We start from the raw sequence: 19,373 nt of genomic DNA on the forward strand, positions 1-19,373 counted from the left end.
AAGGATTTTAGGTCTTGCCTTTCTGCCATAAAATATTAAAAATTGCAAGTTCCTTTCCTGACAGGTTTTACTCCACAACACCTTCTACAGGTGCCATTGTCTGGATCCGTCGTCCTGCACTTTAAAATCATGTCTACATTCCCTTGGGACTGTAAGTTAGTTAAAAGTTAACTGATTTCCAAACTCTCTGCTCTTGCAAGATATTATTATGAGTTTCTTGGGGTAGGGAGGGGTTGGCAGGTAGCACGTCCTAAACCATGTGGAGCCTTTTAAATCACTGTTTGTGTGCTCGCTGAATGCTGGTTCAGCAGTTAAGAGCACTAACTGCTGCTCCAAAGGTCCTGAGTTCAATTTCCAGCAACTACATGGTGGCTCACAACTATCTATAGTGGAATCCAATATGCTCTTCTGGTGTGTCTGAAGACAGCTACAATGTACTCATATAAATAAAATAAATAAATCTTTAAAAATAAATAAGTCTTTTTCTTAAAAAAAGATGCTCACCATTGTTTTTTTGTTTTGTTTTGTTTTTAAAAAAGAGGTTGCCATGTGTGCTTACAAACAACTTGTGTTTCTTGGCTCTTCTAGGTGGCGTTTTCTGATTATCAATTGAATGAAAGTATTTGATAATAGCATACAAATCATTGTGTCTGCTCACACAGAGGTAGACAGAAATGATTAAGATATAGGTGATATGTATTGATACATAGAGAGATGATATGTAAAGTATAGATGGGAAATAGATGATTTATAGATGACAGATAGATACACATATGTTGATATATAAATATGGTGAGACATGATAGATGGATGGATAGATAAATAGGCAATGGATGATAGACATATGGGAGAGAACTATTATTTTCATTACTGGTGGTGAGGGTTTGAATTCTCCAGCAGGAATTTTACAATGTTCCCATCTTAATTTTGTTCTATTTTTGTTTGATGTGGTTTGAGCCTTTGTTGCTGAGTTCGTGTATATTTGTGATATTATATAATCCCCTCCACTTGACACTTTTCACATTATACAACAATATAAGTCTTTTAAAATTGTTTATTTTGTATTTTGAGTGAGTGTCTGTGCACCAGATACATGTAGTACTTGTAAAGGCCAGAAGAGAAGGTAGAATCCTCTGGAACTGGAGTTGTAGACATCTGTGAGCCACCAAGTGGGTGCTAGAAATTGAACCTGGGTCCTCTGTAAGAGCAACAAATGCTCTTAACCACTGAGCCATCTCTCCAGCCCCTTGACAGATCTTTGTACCTGGTTATATTTCCTTTGTTTAGTCTATTTTATCTGCTACCAAAATAGTCATTCCAGAGACTCAGTATTTTTATATGCAGCAGAATAGCATTCATTTTCTTTTCCAATTTTTTAGTACAATTTATTTGAGTTATGAAAAGTCTTGTGGGTTTTGGATATCGTCAACCCAGCTTTCATGCCCTTTAGCTACACGTCCTGGGATCTTCCCCATGCAAATTGAACCGTGAATCATTCAAGGACTTGTAAAAAGTCTATCCAGGAATTCATTTGTCTTCCCGCTGTTTCTTTGTTCAAATTCTTCCTTATGTTTTGGGGACTTTAATTGATGCCAAACTCTGTCCCTGGCCCTTTAAGCCTTAAAGGGTTGGCTTCTGCTCTTCTCCCTTCCTGGGACCTGCAGCAGCTGGTTGCTAGGAGAAAGGTACTGATGACAAGAGGCCAACTCCCTCTGTGCCTCTTCCTTCTTCCAAGTGTCAGCTCCCATCTATAGGTGGCTGCCTGCTTTATATTTCATGCAGTATTCATTGGTGTTTCCTGGCTAGGTCCAGGAAAGTGCTCGTTTATGCTCACCAGAATATGCACCTTCCCTGGTCACCGCTCTTTGTTCGTTCTCCCCCTGTGGCCATTCTCCCCCTGTGGCTACACAGTTCAGTCTGTTATCAAGCTGGGCTCCTCCTGAGTCTCTCACAAGCACTTCTAGGAAGCCGGGAGGTGGGCTTTGCTTATCCTCCGACGCCCCCTTCTGGTTCATTTTTCTCCATCTCTCCCTCAGCATTCAGGGTCTCAACCTATGTGCTTATTGTTTTTGCTTCAGACAGAACCTGGCCTAATACTATAGCATGGGAACGGAGCCCATCACTAAATAGAAAGACCACAGAAACAATCCTTGGTCCCTGCTTGTATTATGAGCCAACAGACTACGAAAGAAACCCCATTCCCTCCTCGTTCTCTTGCCTTGCTCCTGGTCCAGCTATCCTGAACCTTGATCTCTATACCGGGGTTACCGTAGTAACCACTGTCTCCTAAAGCGTTTTAGGGATGGGCCTCCCCAAGGCCCTCTTATTGAGTCCGACATAAAGGGCCAGTGACGCTCAGAACTGCCTCTCAGGGACAAAGTTTGGTACTACTGAACTGGGAGACCCCTCTCTGAAGTGTCACTCTGCGCAGACCCAGAAATCTGAACCTTTTCTGTGATCCACCCCCACCCCACCCCCTTGCCTGCAGCTAACGGCAGTCATTGCCACTAGGGGGCGCTGCTGACCCTGGAACTGTCTGCGGGCTGGCTGGGTTTCGATCTGAACTATTCCTCACACGAATTAAGGGCAATTGCATTGCCTTGTTCCAGCTGTCAAAACAGCACGACTTTAGTGGGGTTCCTTCGAAGCTCAATCTTTTAAACAGGCTACCAGAGTCTTGCGGGACATTAAGAGCGATATCGTAGCTCTAACTAAAGCTTACAGGTTCTTTGAGTCGAAGAAATGTGGTTGCAAGTAGCTTGCCCTAGGCCACGGGTTACACGTGTCCCTTATAAATCTACGGTTGACGAGCGACGTCATAACCCAGTTGCCTTCATTGCCTGCTGGGAGGGGAGCTGACAGATTATAATTGTGCTGTGTAATGTCGTATCGGTGGCTATGTTTGAACTGATTTTTTCCCCAATAAATATTCAAAACGTAGGTTTTTATGAGTTGTGAGTGTTCCGTTGAGAAACAAAAGCAAAGCCATCAGAAAACAGAGCGAAATCGGTGTCACAGTAAACCTTGGGGGTCTCGGCACTGAAGCCTGAAGAGTTAGTGCAGACTTTGCTTGGATTATGAAATGGAGTGCATCTAATATGTCCGGAGTCATAACCACCTCTCTCCCTCCCTCCCTCCCTTCCTCCCTCCTTCCTTCCCTCCCTCTTTCCCAGCCTCCAACTTGCACCCTCCTTCCAACACATCTTCCTTTCAACTCCATGTCCTTCTTTTTATATTTTTACAGCCCATGAAGTTCAATTTGTGCCCTCTATGTACATGGGGGCTGAATCACTCTCCCTATTTCAGAAGACACCAGCCGCCATTAACTCCTCCACTCCGGGTCAGTACTGGCAACCTCCTCTCTCAGTGCTGGAATTTCTAACTGGTTTTATCCAGATCACTCTTTATATGCCTTGCTCTCCCAGGGGGGCTCCCTGCAGGCAAGGGCCTTGATCATCATAATCACTCAAGAGTTACTTAAGAAATAATAGACGACCAGTCATAAACAGTCATTCCTGCCTGCAGAATCCCATGATCCCTTGGACCAGGGCTATAGCTAGGTGAATGTCACTCCACACACATCCGTGGCAGGTGTCTGGGCTGAAATGGGTTACACTATGGTGCAGTAAACAGGTAATCCTCAAATCCTGCTGACTTCCAAGTCCAGACGTCTGTCCCTCTTCCCATGTTTTAGGTTCCTCAGTGTTTAGCAGGAAACTGTTCTTTGGGGTTCCTCAGGAACCTGATGCTGGGATAGCTAGTGACTTGACCAGTCCTGTCCAAACACTGGGCCCACTATGCACTGGGTAAGTACTCTGAGCTGACTTCATCAAAAACAGTCCAGTCTCCTGTTTCTGAGAAGACGTCACGTGATCGGTTTGCTCAGTGTGGTGGCTTATTAAAAAGCAGAAAAGAGTTAGCTCTGATGAAACTTCTGGAAACTGTGGTTCGGATAATGGGAAGGTAACTAAGTAGGTAAGGAGCTAGATAAAGAAATTATTAATCAAAGGACCTGTTCCCCGGACCACCCCACCCTACCTGGAGGCTTTTGAGAAATGCAGGGAAGAGGCCAGCAGACCTTCAGCTCCACAGAGCGAGAATCAACGTCTTAAGAAGGCCCCAGTGGAATGTGAAGAACAATGGCTGAGGACAGTTTAGTTAGTGAAGGAGTCCTCTAGCCAGAGTGCTCCGGTTAGAATCCCAGCTCTGACATTTTGCAGCTTCCGGACACTGGACAAAAATCCCTCCGTTCTCCATCCGTTATCTGAAAGGATTCACTGTAAAGTTAATCGTGTCCAAATACTTCTGAACAAGAGATGGTGAAGCTGGTAAGGATGGTGGTGGTGGTGATGACGGTGATGCAGAAAATGCACTTAAAGAAATGCATCATCGTTCATCTTTGTAAACTAATCTCGAGTGTACCGACCTGCTTCCTATAGTAAATGAACATCAGTCTCTCTTGAATCAAGGGGCGAGCAGAGTATTAGCTCTGTACATTTTATGGGATAAGGCAAGAAGAGAAGTGATGTATCCAACAGGCATATATGGGACATTGGGGAAGGGTAGAGAGAGGAATCTGGTGTGTTCACAGGTGGGAGCTATGTACACCTTACACCTCACTGGAGAAGCCAAGCCCACATTCCCATCAAGAGATAGTCAGCTATTTAGAGACCGAGTTAGCATGAGGGTCTGGGAGTCTGTCAGTAACACTGTCATAGAATAATCATGTTTTAATGTTGGAAAAAGAACTCTCTAAGTAGTGAAAGGAATTGCACAAAGACCCCCCACCTGTCTCAAATAAGTTCTCTAACAAGAGTCTTCTGGTTCACCCCGGGTGCTTGCAGAATTATCATCACCATCAGCAATGCTCACTAAATGAGCTAAAGACAAAGCATTTCCTTCTCAGATTCATCATCAGTAAAACGGACACTTAATCCATAGGTCCAGGCCTGATTCTTTTGGAGATAGTGGCCTGCCCTGCACACACAGCTTCTAGCAGGGCTGGGAATACAGAGCTGAGCAGGCTGGAGAAACGTCAGAGAGAAGAATCATCCAGTAAACAGGGAAATGAGCCAGGGGGCACCACTAAGTGCCCAGAGGGTGGTCCCTAAATAGTTGTGTCCTTACTGTGTGGTCCAAGGTAGGGCTTCTTCTGTCACTCAGGGAGGGAGGGAGGGAGGGAGGGAGGGAGGGAGGGAGAGGAGAGGGAGAAGGTCCTAGTTTTATGTTCCAGCCTCTGCATCCCTCCTCCTCAGCCTAGAGCTTGCTTCATGGAGACAAGTTATCAGACTTGGTATCAACTAAGTGGTGTTGTAACTCACAGCAGGGGACATCAAATGTTTAGAAAACTGATCTTACATTTCATTTGTGATGCTTGAGGTACATCCGTGTGGTGTATGTGTGGAGGTCAGAGGATACCTGGCCTGTGAGAGTCGGATCTATCCTTCTGCTGTGTTGTCCTGAGGCTTGAACTCAGGTCCTAGGGCTAGCCTTTCACTAGCAGAACCAACTCTCTGAATGGAAAGTTGATTTTCACAGCAATGGTGTAACCTTCTCTATGAGCCTGTTTCCTAATCGGCGGCCTGTGCTGCTAGAATTTCCCCCCAACTCCATACAGAGAAACCTCAGATACACGGATGCTCAAGACGCTCTCACAATAGCACAGATCTATCAATTGTTCCCTCCTCCCTTCTGCATCCCACTGTGAGTCAGTCCTCCCCAGACACATCCAGTCCTCCCCAGATAAATCCAGTGGTTCTCACCACACCCCCTGGCATCCTCGGCTGCCCCTGGGGCCACACTCTACCCAGGCCTGGCCTTGTTTCTCACTGTGGATTTTCCTAAAAGTCCTCTGCTTGCCTACCTCCATTCATCATCATGAAACCTGTCCCCTCCCCCACAACTGCACTTTCCCTGAAGGCTGTACTGAAAGTCAACAACTCCTAACAGACTGCCTTAGTCATCCTCCCTAGAGCTCCTGTCTACCACAGGAGAAAAGATCCGAGTTTAGGACCGTCATTGCTGTGACAAAATACTTGACCGAAGGAAGTTAAGAGAGAAAAAGGGTTATCCTGGCTCACAGTTTTAAGGAATACAGTTCATCGTGGTGGAGCCAGGGAGGCATGGCAGCAGGAGCGTGAGGCAGCTGGTAACATTGTATCCACAGTCAGGAAGCAGAGAGAGATGGATGCTGGTGCTCAGCTCACTATTTCCTTTTTATTCAGTCTGAGATACCACCCCACAGGATGGTATTGCCCACATTCAAGGTGGGTCTTCCCTCCACAGGTAAAGCAATTTAGAAACCCTCTCATAGACATACCAGAGGCTTGTTTCCATGAGAGTCTAAATTCCAACCAGCTGTCAATCAAGGATAACCATCAGGGGACCTTGGTCTAGTCTACTCTCAGAACCCTCTAAGAAACTGGCTGGTAACTGGAAACTGTTTGCTGAATGGCTGAATGACATGTGGAATTCTAAGGGTCATTGCGATGTGTCTGCGAACATGAGCCTAACATGTCTTTTATTTTTCTTCCTTCCTTGTTTTCTGTGTCAACCAATAAGCACCAAGAGTCAAGACCCTGTTTGTTTTGCAAGCTGACCACGGCTGCTTTTACGAGGCCAATCTATAGCCATTCTTGTCTTACCCTCAGTAACACTGGCTCATTTAATGTATAGCATAGCAATACAGAGACATACACCCTGCCTGGAAGCAGACAGCACAAGCTGCTCTAAGCCGCACCAACAAGCTCCATACCCCGTCCATTTAAGATTTCAGCATGAACAAAACAAATCTAAAAAGTGGCCTCTTCCACTTAGAAGCCCTGGGCACATGTGGAGGCCTCCTGCCAATAACTCTGCCCTCCTATAAATCATATTAATTGTCTCCATGTGCCCGCAGCCTATGGGGAGTTTCGCAATACCCTTTGAGGAGATTAGTGGTCTCTGGTGTCGCTTATGAGACTCAGGCGAGCATCTGGAAGCAATTTCAGTTAAAGAATTAATGATTTTGAGGTTCAATAATACAGGACTTTAAAAAAATAAATAAATACAGGAAACTTTGTTAGCCAGGGGGGAACCTGCGGGTTTCCCAAGATAAAGGGACCAAGGATCCTCTCTCCCATGTGTTTGTTGGATTTAAGTCACGTGGCAGATTAAAGGAAGTCTTAAAGCGGAGCTTGCAAAAGGAAAACTCTCTTTACTTAGGTCTCCTTCTGTTTGTTCTGGAGGCATCAGGAAGGGAGATGTATCTAAGGTTCAAGAGATTGGAGGACATGACAGTAGGTGCCCATATGGTGATTCAGGGTGTAGATGTGGAGGTGAGAACCCCTTGGGGTTTTAAATTCTTGTTCCTATTATTGAACGGGAGATAGTGGATGAAACAAACTCCATCCCTCAGTCTGAAATAACGGGCTGTTGCACATCTCCTTTGCTAAATATTTGAGTTTTTTTTAAAAAGTCATTCTCTAGAGACTTCCAGACTTAAAAAACAAAAAACAAACAAACAAATGATTAAGTCTGCCTTCCCCTCTTGGGGCTCATGTGACTTCGTTATTGCTTCCTAAGGATGTGTCTACCGTGGCTTAGTGAGCTGAACAGTAGGGCCTGCATCACCTAAATATAAAGTGGCTGCCTCCCTGGCCTGTGAGAGCCCAGTTGCGTTTTGGGTGCAAGCTAGTCTCCAAGGTCTGGGCTCCTTGGGCTGCTTCTGCCTTCTCCTGATCTGGGGGTTGGAAAGCTTGCTTCTTGCCCTGGTATTTCTTCTACAATCACTGTTTTTGAAAGCTTTTCCAAAGGATTGGTCAACAGGATTCTGTCAGCCCTGGTTGGGAGAGGGACCACTGAGCCTATGCAGCGTGAGGCTTAGAACAGGGTGGGGATCCCCAGGTTTGGAGAGCTAGTGGCAGATAGAGGCTCGCGCGTGCATCCTGAGAACCTTTCACTTGCAGACCCAAGAGGGTCTTTGTGCAGCACACTGCCCAGGCTCCTGGACCAGCAGATGAAACCCTAGGGCTGGTAAGCCTAAAGGGACATGGCTAGAACCTGGTGACCAGAAGGGAGTGCTGGGAAGTCAGGAGAAAATGGGTTCAGGGTGTGCAGAGAAACCGCTCTCACCGAGGCACATCTGAGGCATGTTTTTTTTTGGGGGGGGGGAGGGGGAGGTGGAGACATGGCGTCGCTGTTTTGTTTTAACCCTGCACAGTTGATTTTTTTTTTTTAAAGTACATTGGGTGAGAGACACAAAAGAGTCTCGCCTTTGCCACATGCCCCAGGCCGGTTTCTAAAGACAGTGGGGTTAGTCAGCGCGTTCCCAAGCGCAGTGCACGCGGAGCACACATCCGAACACATCCCACTGAATCCAATCTTTCGCTTAGATAGTTCCTCCACAGCTGCACGTGGCTTTGAAATCCAGTTGTCTCCAGCCCTCAGAAGAGGAGGACCTAATGTTGTAGATGGGGAACCGACGGCCCCGAGTGACCGTGAGGGGTGGGGGGAGCAAGTCGCAGGGAGCAAGGATCCAGCTCCATCCTGCGTGGTGAGCACCTGGGCAGAGCCGTCTTGCAGGACATGGTTGCGCGGAGGCAGGAGACTGCGAGGCGGCCGATCAGCAGCAGGAGGAGAGGGATTCGAGGTCTCTGAGTCTCTTCGTCCTCTCTCTGGGTCTCCCTCCCGAGGCCTGCGCTCCGGGAACCTCTCTGGCACACAAGCATCCTCCATCCATCCCTCTGGCCGCGAGCGGGGGCCGGAGGTGGGCGGATCCGGAGGGTGTAGTGGGCGGGCCCGAAGTGGGCGGTCCCGGGGGCGGGATCAGCAGGACCGCGGCTGCAACCCGAGAAAAGTTGTCCGGACCCGTTCAGGAGCAGCCGCCGGAGCCGGAGCGCTGCCGGGGGCGGCCCCGGGCATGGGGCAACCGGCGCGGTCCCGGGGCTGGCGATGGATGGCGTGACAGCGGCCACGATGCGCTCCGAGGGCGCGGCCCCGAGGCGGGCGGCGCGGTACGGGGCGCTGAGCCTGGTCCTAGCCACGCTACTGGGCCAAGGTAAGGCGGGCGCTGGCGGGGACCTCCAGGTCCCCTAGTAGGCTGCGGGAAAGCCGGGGCGAGGGTGGAGAGAGCGGCGCGAGATCCGGGTCCCATCTTAGAGCCTCCATCTACGGAAACAGCGGACACCAGCCTCAGCTTGGAGCATTAGAGTCAGTGCTAGGGATCCTCCGCGGCAGCCCACCTCGAAGCCCTACTGCCTCCCTCCAGGAGAGCGGGGGGGGGGGGGGGGCGTGGTTGCCGGACTCTGGGTCTGGGCTACACCTTGACTTCTACATTGGGCTACACACCCGGGACTCGGTGCAGCTGCGGGACGCGGGGAGGACCCTGGTTTCCCGCGGCCCCTTCCCCAGCTTTAGAGAAACCTGAGACTTTCCGCCCTACATTAGACCGAACGGTGGCATTGAAAGCATCGGACCGCTCTGGTTTCCAGCGACTCGCCGTTAGGCTCCCACTTCGGTCCTTTGCTCCGGGGGCCGTGGGAATCCGGACTCTGCAGGTTTCTGGAGACTTGTGCAAACCGGCTGACGCAGCCTGGCCAGAGCGCTCGCTGCTGCTTAAGGTCGCTAAGTCATATTATTACTCTTCTGTGAGCCCGGTCGGCGGCAGGCAGGACTGGAAGATCGGAGCCGCTGGCTTCAGGCATTTAGGGTCCGCGAGCTACGGGGTGCGGTCGCGGGGGCGCCCTGAAGGGGTTTTCGCGTGCGGTGGGTTAAGCCCGGATGTTCCCCGGAGTCCTGAGCCCTCCCGCAGCGAGGCGGGTTCAAGCTCAGCCTTTGACACGGACTGGACTGAGGATTCGCTCTAATCCGCCCCGCACAGATGTCGAGACCTCACTCCTGTCCGGGGTTCCAAGGATGGGCTGGAAATGTATCTGGGGAGACAAGTTGACAATTGGCGTTAAAAAGTAGAATTTGCTTTACAAAAGTCTCTACTCCACCATGTGAAACCAGGGGATGCCCCTTACTCGAGGAGCAATTCCCAGACAAACCTGCCATGTACGCTGTGCTTCCTTCCAGTGGGTCCTGTTTCCACAGAGCCCCGGGTAAACTGGGGTGGGGGGTGGGGGTGTTGGGAGTGGGCTTCCCCCCCCCCCCAAAGAGCAGAAATTCAGGAGCCTTTACCTGTGTTCTGCTATTAGCCCAGAGGCGGCTCTCGGTACACACCTCCCCGCGGATTCTGATCACCAAATGGCTTAATGGGGAGTTAGAAAGAAAGAGAGAAAGAGACCCAGATTTCGCTTCTGACTAAGAAGCGGCTGTTATTGCGGTGGCCGTTTTAGACCTTGGGCTGGCTGGCGATTGAAGGCGCTGGGGTGGGGCTGGCATGGTGGAGGTTGCAGGGCTGGGAAAGCCCATGTGATGCAAAGCGCCCCCCTCCCCACCAAGACACCTGGATTTGCTAGACTTCACCATGTTGGGGGTGGGAAGTGGGGAGGGCTTCTAAGGTTGGTTCTGGAAGCCCGTCTGCCAAATGTGTTTTCACTTTGTATGGCTGATGAAAGCTACAGTTCGTCCCCGGTGTCTTCCTAACCCAGCCTGGTGTTTACTCTGTAAGATGTCGCGTGCGTGCGTGCGTGTGCAAGCGGGTGTGTGTTCGCACCTATGTGTAGAGACAGGAGATCAATCCTCGCTGTCTTCCGCAGTCCGTCTCCACGGAGGGTTTTTTGTTTTTTTCTGAGACAGAGCTTCTCATCTGGCGGGGAAGTTCCCTCATTAAGTTCCTTCCAGCCCTGCCCTGTGCATTACTGCCTCCTAAGCGCTGGGAAGCCAGCCTGCTTCACCTGCCTCGCTTTTCTGTTTTCCTGAGTCTGGGATTCAGGTCCTCCTGCATACACGCGCATGCGTGAGTCTACCCCTGAGCCACCTCCCGGCTCCTCCACAGCATGTTTGACAGAAACAAACACCTTCTCACCCTTGTTTAAATTTCCACTGTCTTAAAAACAGCTATGCCACCAGGGACTTTGACTATACAAGGGTCTCTGCGCATGTTTCTGGAACCTTGGAAATCTGTCCAGTCATCGGCCACCAACCAAGTGTGTGTTTTTGACGGTTAGTTCTGAAGCTTTGCAACACATCAGGGGTTACAGAAAGCACAGTTGTGCTCTGGAGTTTTCATAAATAGGACAGTGCATTGAAAGGAAGGGCTCTCTCCCTAAGGCTCCCTTGAGCTGAAACACCCGCTTCTACACCCGTCAACCCTCAAAGGCAGGTGGAAAGGGTTGTGGGCTTCTGATGGCTTCTGATTAGGTGGACGGGCCCCAGAGACAGCTGGTTTGGGCTGTGGATTCCAGCTCACCGGAACCCGATGGAAGGTCCACTGATATTGAGATGTGCACACGGCCAGGTGGACCGAGGCCTCTATGGAGGTGTGGGCTGTAAGCTGTACACGGACGAATCAACGGTGGTGAACGAAGCTCAGGAGCCTTCGATTGGAGGAGGCTTTGGAGAATAGAAATAGCTTTAAGATCAGTGTTGGCCACTGAAGGAAGGAAGAAAGGAATGATAAACACTTCTCTGGCCTCTTAGCACTCTGGGAATTACCGGTAAAAAAGGTTCTTCTCCCCTGCCCACGGCCATGCTGTCTTTGGAGACCAAGACCTTGGGCCATCCTTTCTCATCTGCCACACAGCATCCCCCTGTGTGACAGATGTTCAAAGGTCCCTGGAACCCCCACCAGGCTTTGGCTTGCCCCTGTTCACCCCCCCCCCAACCTGGCTCTCATCAGACTTGGACTATCCACAGGATGCTTGCAAAAGACTGCAGATTTTCAGTGTTTTTGTTCGTTTTTGTTCTTAATGGGAGTATTCCTGTAATTAAATAAAATACATTTATAGTTTTAAAAATGGGAGAAGTCACGTAAAAATTCATTTTCCCCCCTGTAGCATCTATGTCAGGCTCCTAAACTACACTGCACAACTGCATACAGATTATCTGAGTAAATTACAAGAAATGATCTTCTATTTGCCACAAGCTATACATAAGCTTATTTTTTTGTTTTTATTGTTGTGTATTAGTGTTTGCCCATATGTAAATCTGTATACTATATGTGCAGTTGGTTCTCTTGGAGGCCAGAAGAAGGTGTGGGATCTCCTGGAACAACAGTTACAGTTTTTTTTTTTTTTTTTTTGTGCTACCATGTGGGTGTTGTGTTCGAACTCAGGTCTTCTGGAAGAGCAGCCAGTACTGTTAACCACTGAGCAATCCCACCAGACCCTGGTTATCCCCTTTGTTCTAAAGCCAAGTTTATTAAGGAAAAAATGCATACAATGAAATTTTCCCATTTAAAGTAGATAGTTATAAGTTTTGACAAACATATATAAATGTATCAACTTTTGGATCATCTTCAGAAACCCTGTACCATCTCCTTTCACCATCCACAGTCCCTGACGTGATTTTTGGTCTCTGGACATTTCCTGTTTCCATAACACGGTGATGGGCTCACACTGTGCCTGGCTTTCAGATCTGCTGCTATCAAATCAGCACAGTGCCTTCCATACTCAGCTTTGCCTCAGTGACAGTGGGCATTCCTTTTTAATGCAGAGTAATATTCCCTTGACTGACTGCAACAGTTTGTTGCTCAAATGAAGGACTCCGGGTCTTAGCAATTATGGAAAATTTGTGAATATTCAGAGACAGGTTTCTAGGTGGTATGGATTTGTTCCTCCTGGATGAGTATCTAGGCCTTGGGTGATGCTGAGTGATTTGGTAACTTGGACATTTTGTTTCCCTTCAGCCAGGTCATCTGTCCCACTACATATTATTGTTATTTGGTTACTTGGAATAGCCAAGTACTACAAATTACTTTGGGCTGTTGTTGTTGCTTGGTTGGATTGTTGGGTGGTTGGGTGGTTTTTGGTTGTTGGTTTTTGGAGACAGGGTCTTTCTATGTGGTCCTGGCTGTCCTGGAACCCTCTCTGTAGACCAAGCTGGTCTCCAACCCACAGAGATCCACCTGCCTCTACTTCCCAAGTACTGGGATTAAAGGTGTGCACCACCACCCGTTCTTCTTTGGGATTTTAAAACTATTTCCTCTTGGTGTGTGCATGTATCTATGTAGGTGCACACACGTGGAGGTCAGAGGGCTACCCAGAGGACCAGGTTCTCACGTTTCCACCCTTCAGATTCCAGAGGCAGAACTCACAGATTGTCAGGCTTGGTAGCAAGCCGCCTTACCTGCTGAGCCCTCTCACAGCCCCTCTGTAGGATGTTTTTACATTTTATGTTTTCTTGACTACTTTGGCATTTAACTTATCCTCATTCCTATGGCATATAAGGTGGGTCTTAGCAATTATGGATTTCATGACTGTCCATACATCTCCTTTGGTGAAATGACCCATTCAAATATTGCATACCCACTTTAAAATGGTGGTGGTTTCCTTTCTTACTGATGGTCTTTTAGGCAGTGTATGTATGTGTTCTAGACATGAATCCTTATCAAGCTGTGTTTGGAATATGTTTCTCTCCAGTTGTCCTGGGAAAATCAGATTTTAAATCTTAATGAAAAAGTCTCTTAACAATTGTGTCTTAGTTGCCAATTCCAGAAAATCATCCCCTAAGCCAAGGTCACAAGAATCTCTAGACACTGGGGCCATCAAGTACATGTGAGTTCAGTACCCTTGGAGGCCAGAAGTGGTTGTTAGATCCCTTGGATCTGTACTTACAGAGGGTTTCGAACTGCCATTCAGAGCTGGGCGTCAAATCCAGGTCCTCTGGAAAAACACCCGTACTCTTAACCACTGAGCCATGTTTCCAAGTCCCAAATCATTGTCTTTTGTATTTGCTGTTGATAGTTTACGAAGTACATACAGTTGGGCTTTCCTTTGTTTATCGAGTACACTAATCTCTGTCTTTTAATTACCATGTTTACACCATTTATATGTAATGTAATTATCTGCACATTTACATTAGGAGCTGACACTGTGCACACTGCTTCGCTTCAGGTCCTTTCTGCTGCTTATTCTTCCTGTGTCTTTTTCTGCTGTAGGGTTAAGCATTTTCTGTGATTCCATTTTATCTCCTTTATGGGCTCATTTGTGCTTCCGATTCAGCTTTACCCATTGCCCTAAGGTTTACAAAATGCATCTTTAATTCATCAAAGCTTATATTCAAGCTGCATTATACTGCTCCGTAGGCTTTATACTAATCTTAAAAGAGTATATTTCCGGGACCGTTTTTTTTTTCCCTACACAAAATCATTTTGAAGTGGGTGCACTTTTGTGTATTAGATGTCACTAAGAGAATTGTTGATTAAGGATTGTTGGTGTAGTTTATTGGAGGGTGAAAAATCACATTTAATCAGCTTGCACTTGTTTCTGACCAGGCATTTTTGGGCATCCCTATGAGTCTTTATGCTGTCTCCTACCTTTACTCAGTTCTCTTGTTTAAGCACCCTGGGGATTTAGAAGTTGCTGCCTCTAGGAGACCAGGAAGGTCAATACAGAGTCTGAGTTAGCAAAATTTCCAAGAGAATGGGTTATGCTACTCTTCAGAGACCGATATCCCATCTTTTGCAACGTACACACATCCTTTTCCCCATGACAGTTGCTAGCAATACAGTAGGACTCTGAAATGTTGGGATCCCGAAGCCACCAGAGATTTTGATGTCCTTTCTACATAAGACTCACGTTCTTCAATCCATGTGGAGAAGTATCACTTATAGGCTAATTGAGGTCAGACTTCGTTGCCCTGAAAGGGCAGCTTCATTCTGGGCCTCGGTTCTGCCCATTCCTGGAGGAACTGCAAAGACAGCCCTGAAATCTAGAGGCCTCATAGGCACGGCATGCAATCCACTGTAGGGCCCCCATGGCTATCAAACACACCTGCCTTCCACGGGGCATCGTTGCTCAGATGCTGTGGGAACTTTGGTCATTTTCAGTGATTTTTATCATTTTCAGTGATTTTTATCATTTTCAGTGATTTTCATCTGTTTCAGGATGTAGATTCTTGGGATGAAGACCCTCAGGGCTACACTGAACTTGAGAGTCGTGTGTGTGGTCATTTTTATTTCTTTAGAAGCTCCCGCAGAGCTGGGGATGTAGCTCATTGGTAGGGCCTTGCCTGGTATGCTGGAGTTCTATTTGTAGTACTACAAATCAAACAAACTGAAGAAAACTGCCTAAAATCTTCAGTAATTCTACAGTGTAGATGGGCAGTGGCTTGATCAGAGAGTTGGCCTCCGTCTAGAGAAGTGGTTCTCAACCTGTGAGTCAAGACTCCACAGGGTTCACACATCAGGTATCCTGAATATAAGATATTTACATTACAATTTGTAACAGCATAATTATGGTTATGAAATAATTTTTTGTTTGGGGGAGTCATCACAACATAAGGAACTGTATTAAAGGGTTGCAACATTAGGACGATTGAGGACTGCTATATTAGAACCAGATGGGACAGTCTGACTGATAGCACCACCATGCCATATTCAGAGTATCTTTCCCAGAGGGGAACCATAAAGCCATTTGTTACCAGAACAGGGTGGGTAGATGCTATAAGCAAAATCCATGGACGTTGTTCTCCCAGCATAGAGACCTTATGGGCGTGGCTGTTGCCATCAGCACAGTTGTTCTGAGCCCCGGATTTTAGTGTATGAAGAATCACACCTGCTTCTTATGTCTTCAGGACAGAGGTGTGTGAGCTAAGACATGTAACCTCTGACTCCTAGGGCTGGCATGACAAGACACCACATAGGGGGCAGCCTCTGTGCCTCCTAATCTACAGCTTAAGAGATAATTAATTCTGTCTCGGAGCCAGAGTATAAAATCATGGTCCCTGCAGGACCATGCCTTTCCCTGAGTTCTTAGGATGCTTTCTTGACTCTTCCAGCTTCTGGAATCTCTAGTGATGCCTGGCTTTGTGGTTGCATCACCCCCTTCTCAGTCTCTGTGGTCCTGTGGCTGGCTTCTGGGTAGGTCCCTCCTCTTCCATCTTTGTGTATAGGGTAGGAGGAGTGAAAGGGGTTGGGGGGAATCAACCTCAGGTGATTTTTACATTGTATGATAAGACACCATCTCACTGGCCTGGGACTCCCAAGTTAGAATAGTCTGGCTGCACCCCAGTGATTCACCCCTGACTCTGCCTCCCCAGCACCAGAAAAGCAATCACAAGCTACCACTTCTGGCTTCTCATACAGGTTTCGAACTGAGGTCCCCATGCTTGCAAGGCAAGCCCTGCGCTAACTGAGCCATCTCTCCACTCCCTCCCGTTCTGCCTTATAAGGCTAACTGACATTGAATGCAAGGCCCACCTAACCCAGGGTGTTTGCAATTTCTCAACATAATGGCATCCACAGGACCCACCCTTTCCTAAGTAAGGATGTGCTGACTGGCTTGGAGAAGAGATGTGTCTTCCAGGGCCATCAAGCCATCACACGTAGTTAAAAGAGTTCAGAACACTTGCTGTTGTCATCGGTCTTGTTAACACTAACCAGAAAGGGAATCATAGAAGACAGTCTCATCACAGTGGGATGTTTTTAAAAGGCCTGAGCGTGATGTTGAAACAAACTGAACAGTGCACTTAGTGACATCAGAAGGAAAAGAAAAGATTCAATCAGTGTTCCTCTGCCACAGACATAGGTGTGTGTGTGTGGGGGGGGGGGGTATGTTGTCCTAAAATACATCGACTGCCACCACCACCCCCAGCTCTTCCTTTCTTTTTGGTTTTCCACTGATTTATTCACTTCACATCCCAATCTCAGCTCCCTCCTCTTCCTCTCCTCCCAGCCCCACCCTCAGAAACGCTCCCCCCCCCACACTTACCTCCTCCCCTTCTCTGTGGAGAAAGGGAAGTCCTCCATGGGTACCACCCAGGCTCTAGCACATCAAGTTACAGGAGGACCAAGTGCATCCTCTCTCACTGAGGCCTGACAAGGCAGCCCAGCTAGGGAAAGGAGATCCAAAGGCAGGCAGCAGAGGCAGAGACCTTGAGGGAATAGCCAACCAATGATTGGCCCAACTTGATACCCATCCCATGGGAGAAAGCCACACCCTAGCATTATTACTTCCCTTTGTAAGCGCTACTTTCCCTCTGAATTTTCAGGACCATCAAAGTGGTCAGAGCAGCCCTGGGCTATGCCTGTTAGCTAATTTTCTCATCCATTCTGCAATGAACTCCTTTTGTTTGTTTTGCTAAACCATTCCTCCCACCCCCATCTTTAATGATCATATCTGCTTTCCCTTGTGTCTCCTTACCATGTCTGTGAAAATGTTAATACAATGTTAACCTGCCTTGGCATGTGGTGACCCATTAGGGACTCTGTGAGGCAATAAGTGTTTCTTATATTCTCAAACTAAAGAAACTTTGAAGATGGTCACCTTGTCTAGAACACACATCCACACGTGTGCGCACAGTGCTAATTTCTACTCTTGTTATTGAATTAGATCTTAGCAATGATCCTTAGAAAAACAACAACAAAATAAAAGATCATGGACTCACTCACACACACACACACACACACACACCTACTCTGGATAGTATCAGCCTTAGAAACATTGTTTCATCATTTTGTTTTCATGGGAAAGAATGATTTTGTGTCTAGCCAGTGAGGCCACTTACCTGCTCCTGTATGGTGGTGACCTGTGGATAAGTGTGGAGTTATTCAGTTTTCAGTTACAGCATCTTCCGTTGAAAAGGCAAAAACTAAAACAACAAAACAAAACCCTCCAATTTTGCATCTGGGGCTGTGTATTAGTGCTACCTGAAGGATCCTTGTGAGCTTCAGGGACACTTGGATCCAGGAATCGGGCAATGTCACAGGATGCTTTTTTGTCTTCTCTGGGTGGCTTTGACTTCTTGGTGGGGCAGTTGCCTCTGTGTCCTGAAGCTCACCTGATACTTATGTTCCTTCTGTACAGCACACCCAGCCCAAAGACGGTGACTTCTTAAATAAATGTGGAAATTTCAGGTGTGAGTCGATCGACAGTAGTTGCCCACACTTGAGCCTCTCAATGTTAAAGGAGCAGGGGTGGGAGTTTCTGATTGGCCAGGTCAGTCTCTGGAGCTTGAGGCACAAGCTTAGCTCCATTCTAGTCACTAGGACAGAGTATGGAAAGAAGAACGATGTACAGAGATTTGAAGCTAGAGAGATGGCTCGGGGGTCAAGAGCACTGGCTGCTTTTGCAGAGGACCTGGGTTCAGTTCCCAGCAACCACATGGTGGCTCACAACTGTCTCAACTCCAGAGGATCCCATGCGCTCTTCTGGCTTGTGTGGGGTATGCACTTTCAATTCAGGCAAAACATTTGTACACATAAAATACATGTTTTCAGTTTTAAAAAGGGATGATGTTTAGAAAATTTTCTTTAAAGGGGACTAGATGCTCTGTGGTGAAGCCAAGTGTCTCACAAGCAGCAAAGGAACAAAAGCCAAATGATAACTGCCAAGGCAGAGAAGCTTTCTTCCTGGGGGTAGGGTTGGGAGGGGAGGATGGCAGCTGGATTCCCATGCTCATGCATAAACAGCCACTTCCTAGGAGTCTCCAGGAACTGTGGGATGGCTCAGTCCGTGAAGTGCTCGCCACACAAGCGGGAGGACTGAAGACTGATTCTTGCAGCACCCACAGAGAGAACTCTGTGTGGTAGGGGTTGTAATCCCAGTGCCTGGGAGTCAGAGATAGGAAGAACCTTGGGCCTCAAGGGTCAGCCAGCTTGGTCAAATCAGTGAGTTCTAGGCCAGTAAGAGGCTCTTATCTCAAAAAGAAAATATGTCTAATAGCTGAGGAATGATACCTACAATTGACCTCTGACCTCTTCATGTATGCAGACACATACCTAACATGTGTGTGCGCGCGCGCACGCGCACGCGCACACACACACACACACACACTTCTCTACTACCCAGCACACTCCCACTCAGAGGGTTCTGTTTGCTTTGGAAATCATTCATTCATTCATGCTCCCATTTGGCGTGGCTCCAGCTCTGGCTGTAGACCAGGCTCTCCCATCACTGACCCTTCCCTGCAGAATGGAAAGATCCCTCTTCCCATCTCCTCTTTTCTCCCACCCAGGACTACAAAGGACTGTGGTTGGATTCCTAAAGCCTTGGATATACACAAGCAGCCCCCAAGGCTCCCCGCTGCCATCCTCATACCCTGGGAGAAGTCTCCATCTGGGACGATTTGTTCTGCCCCAGGTTTATGTAGCATCTTTGGTTTTCTGAGTAGCAGTGTGTTCTTTTCCTTCAACTTATGTAAATGTTTTGGGTCAGTACACAGCCCCGGGTTCCCATTTCATTAATGAATTGACTCACAGCAGACTTTTCTCATTTCTTTTCAAATTCAAACATTTTTATCCTAGATATACAGGTCCTGGTAAAGTACCCTTTCCTAGCTGGAATCCA

General features: G+C 47.7%; 1 protein-coding gene across 1 annotated transcript in view; it reads left to right on the top strand.

Moving 5' to 3' along the window:
* The first annotated feature begins 8,842 nt into the window (after nt 1-8,842).
* Nucleotides 8,843-19,373, top strand: part of Tmem132c (transmembrane protein 132C) — a 323,965-nt gene continuing 313,434 nt past the window's right edge. Inside the window, exon 1 of the mRNA NM_175432.3 lies at nt 8,843-9,037. Within this exon, the coding sequence (NP_780641.2) occupies nt 8,932-9,037 (106 nt within the window). The 5' untranslated portion in view covers nt 8,843-8,931. The remainder of the gene's footprint in view (nt 9,038-19,373) is intronic.

The sequence above is a fragment of the Mus musculus genome, chromosome 5 (assembly GCF_000001635.26).
Source record: "Mus musculus strain C57BL/6J chromosome 5, GRCm38.p6 C57BL/6J".
NCBI lineage: Eukaryota > Metazoa > Chordata > Mammalia > Rodentia > Muridae > Mus > Mus musculus.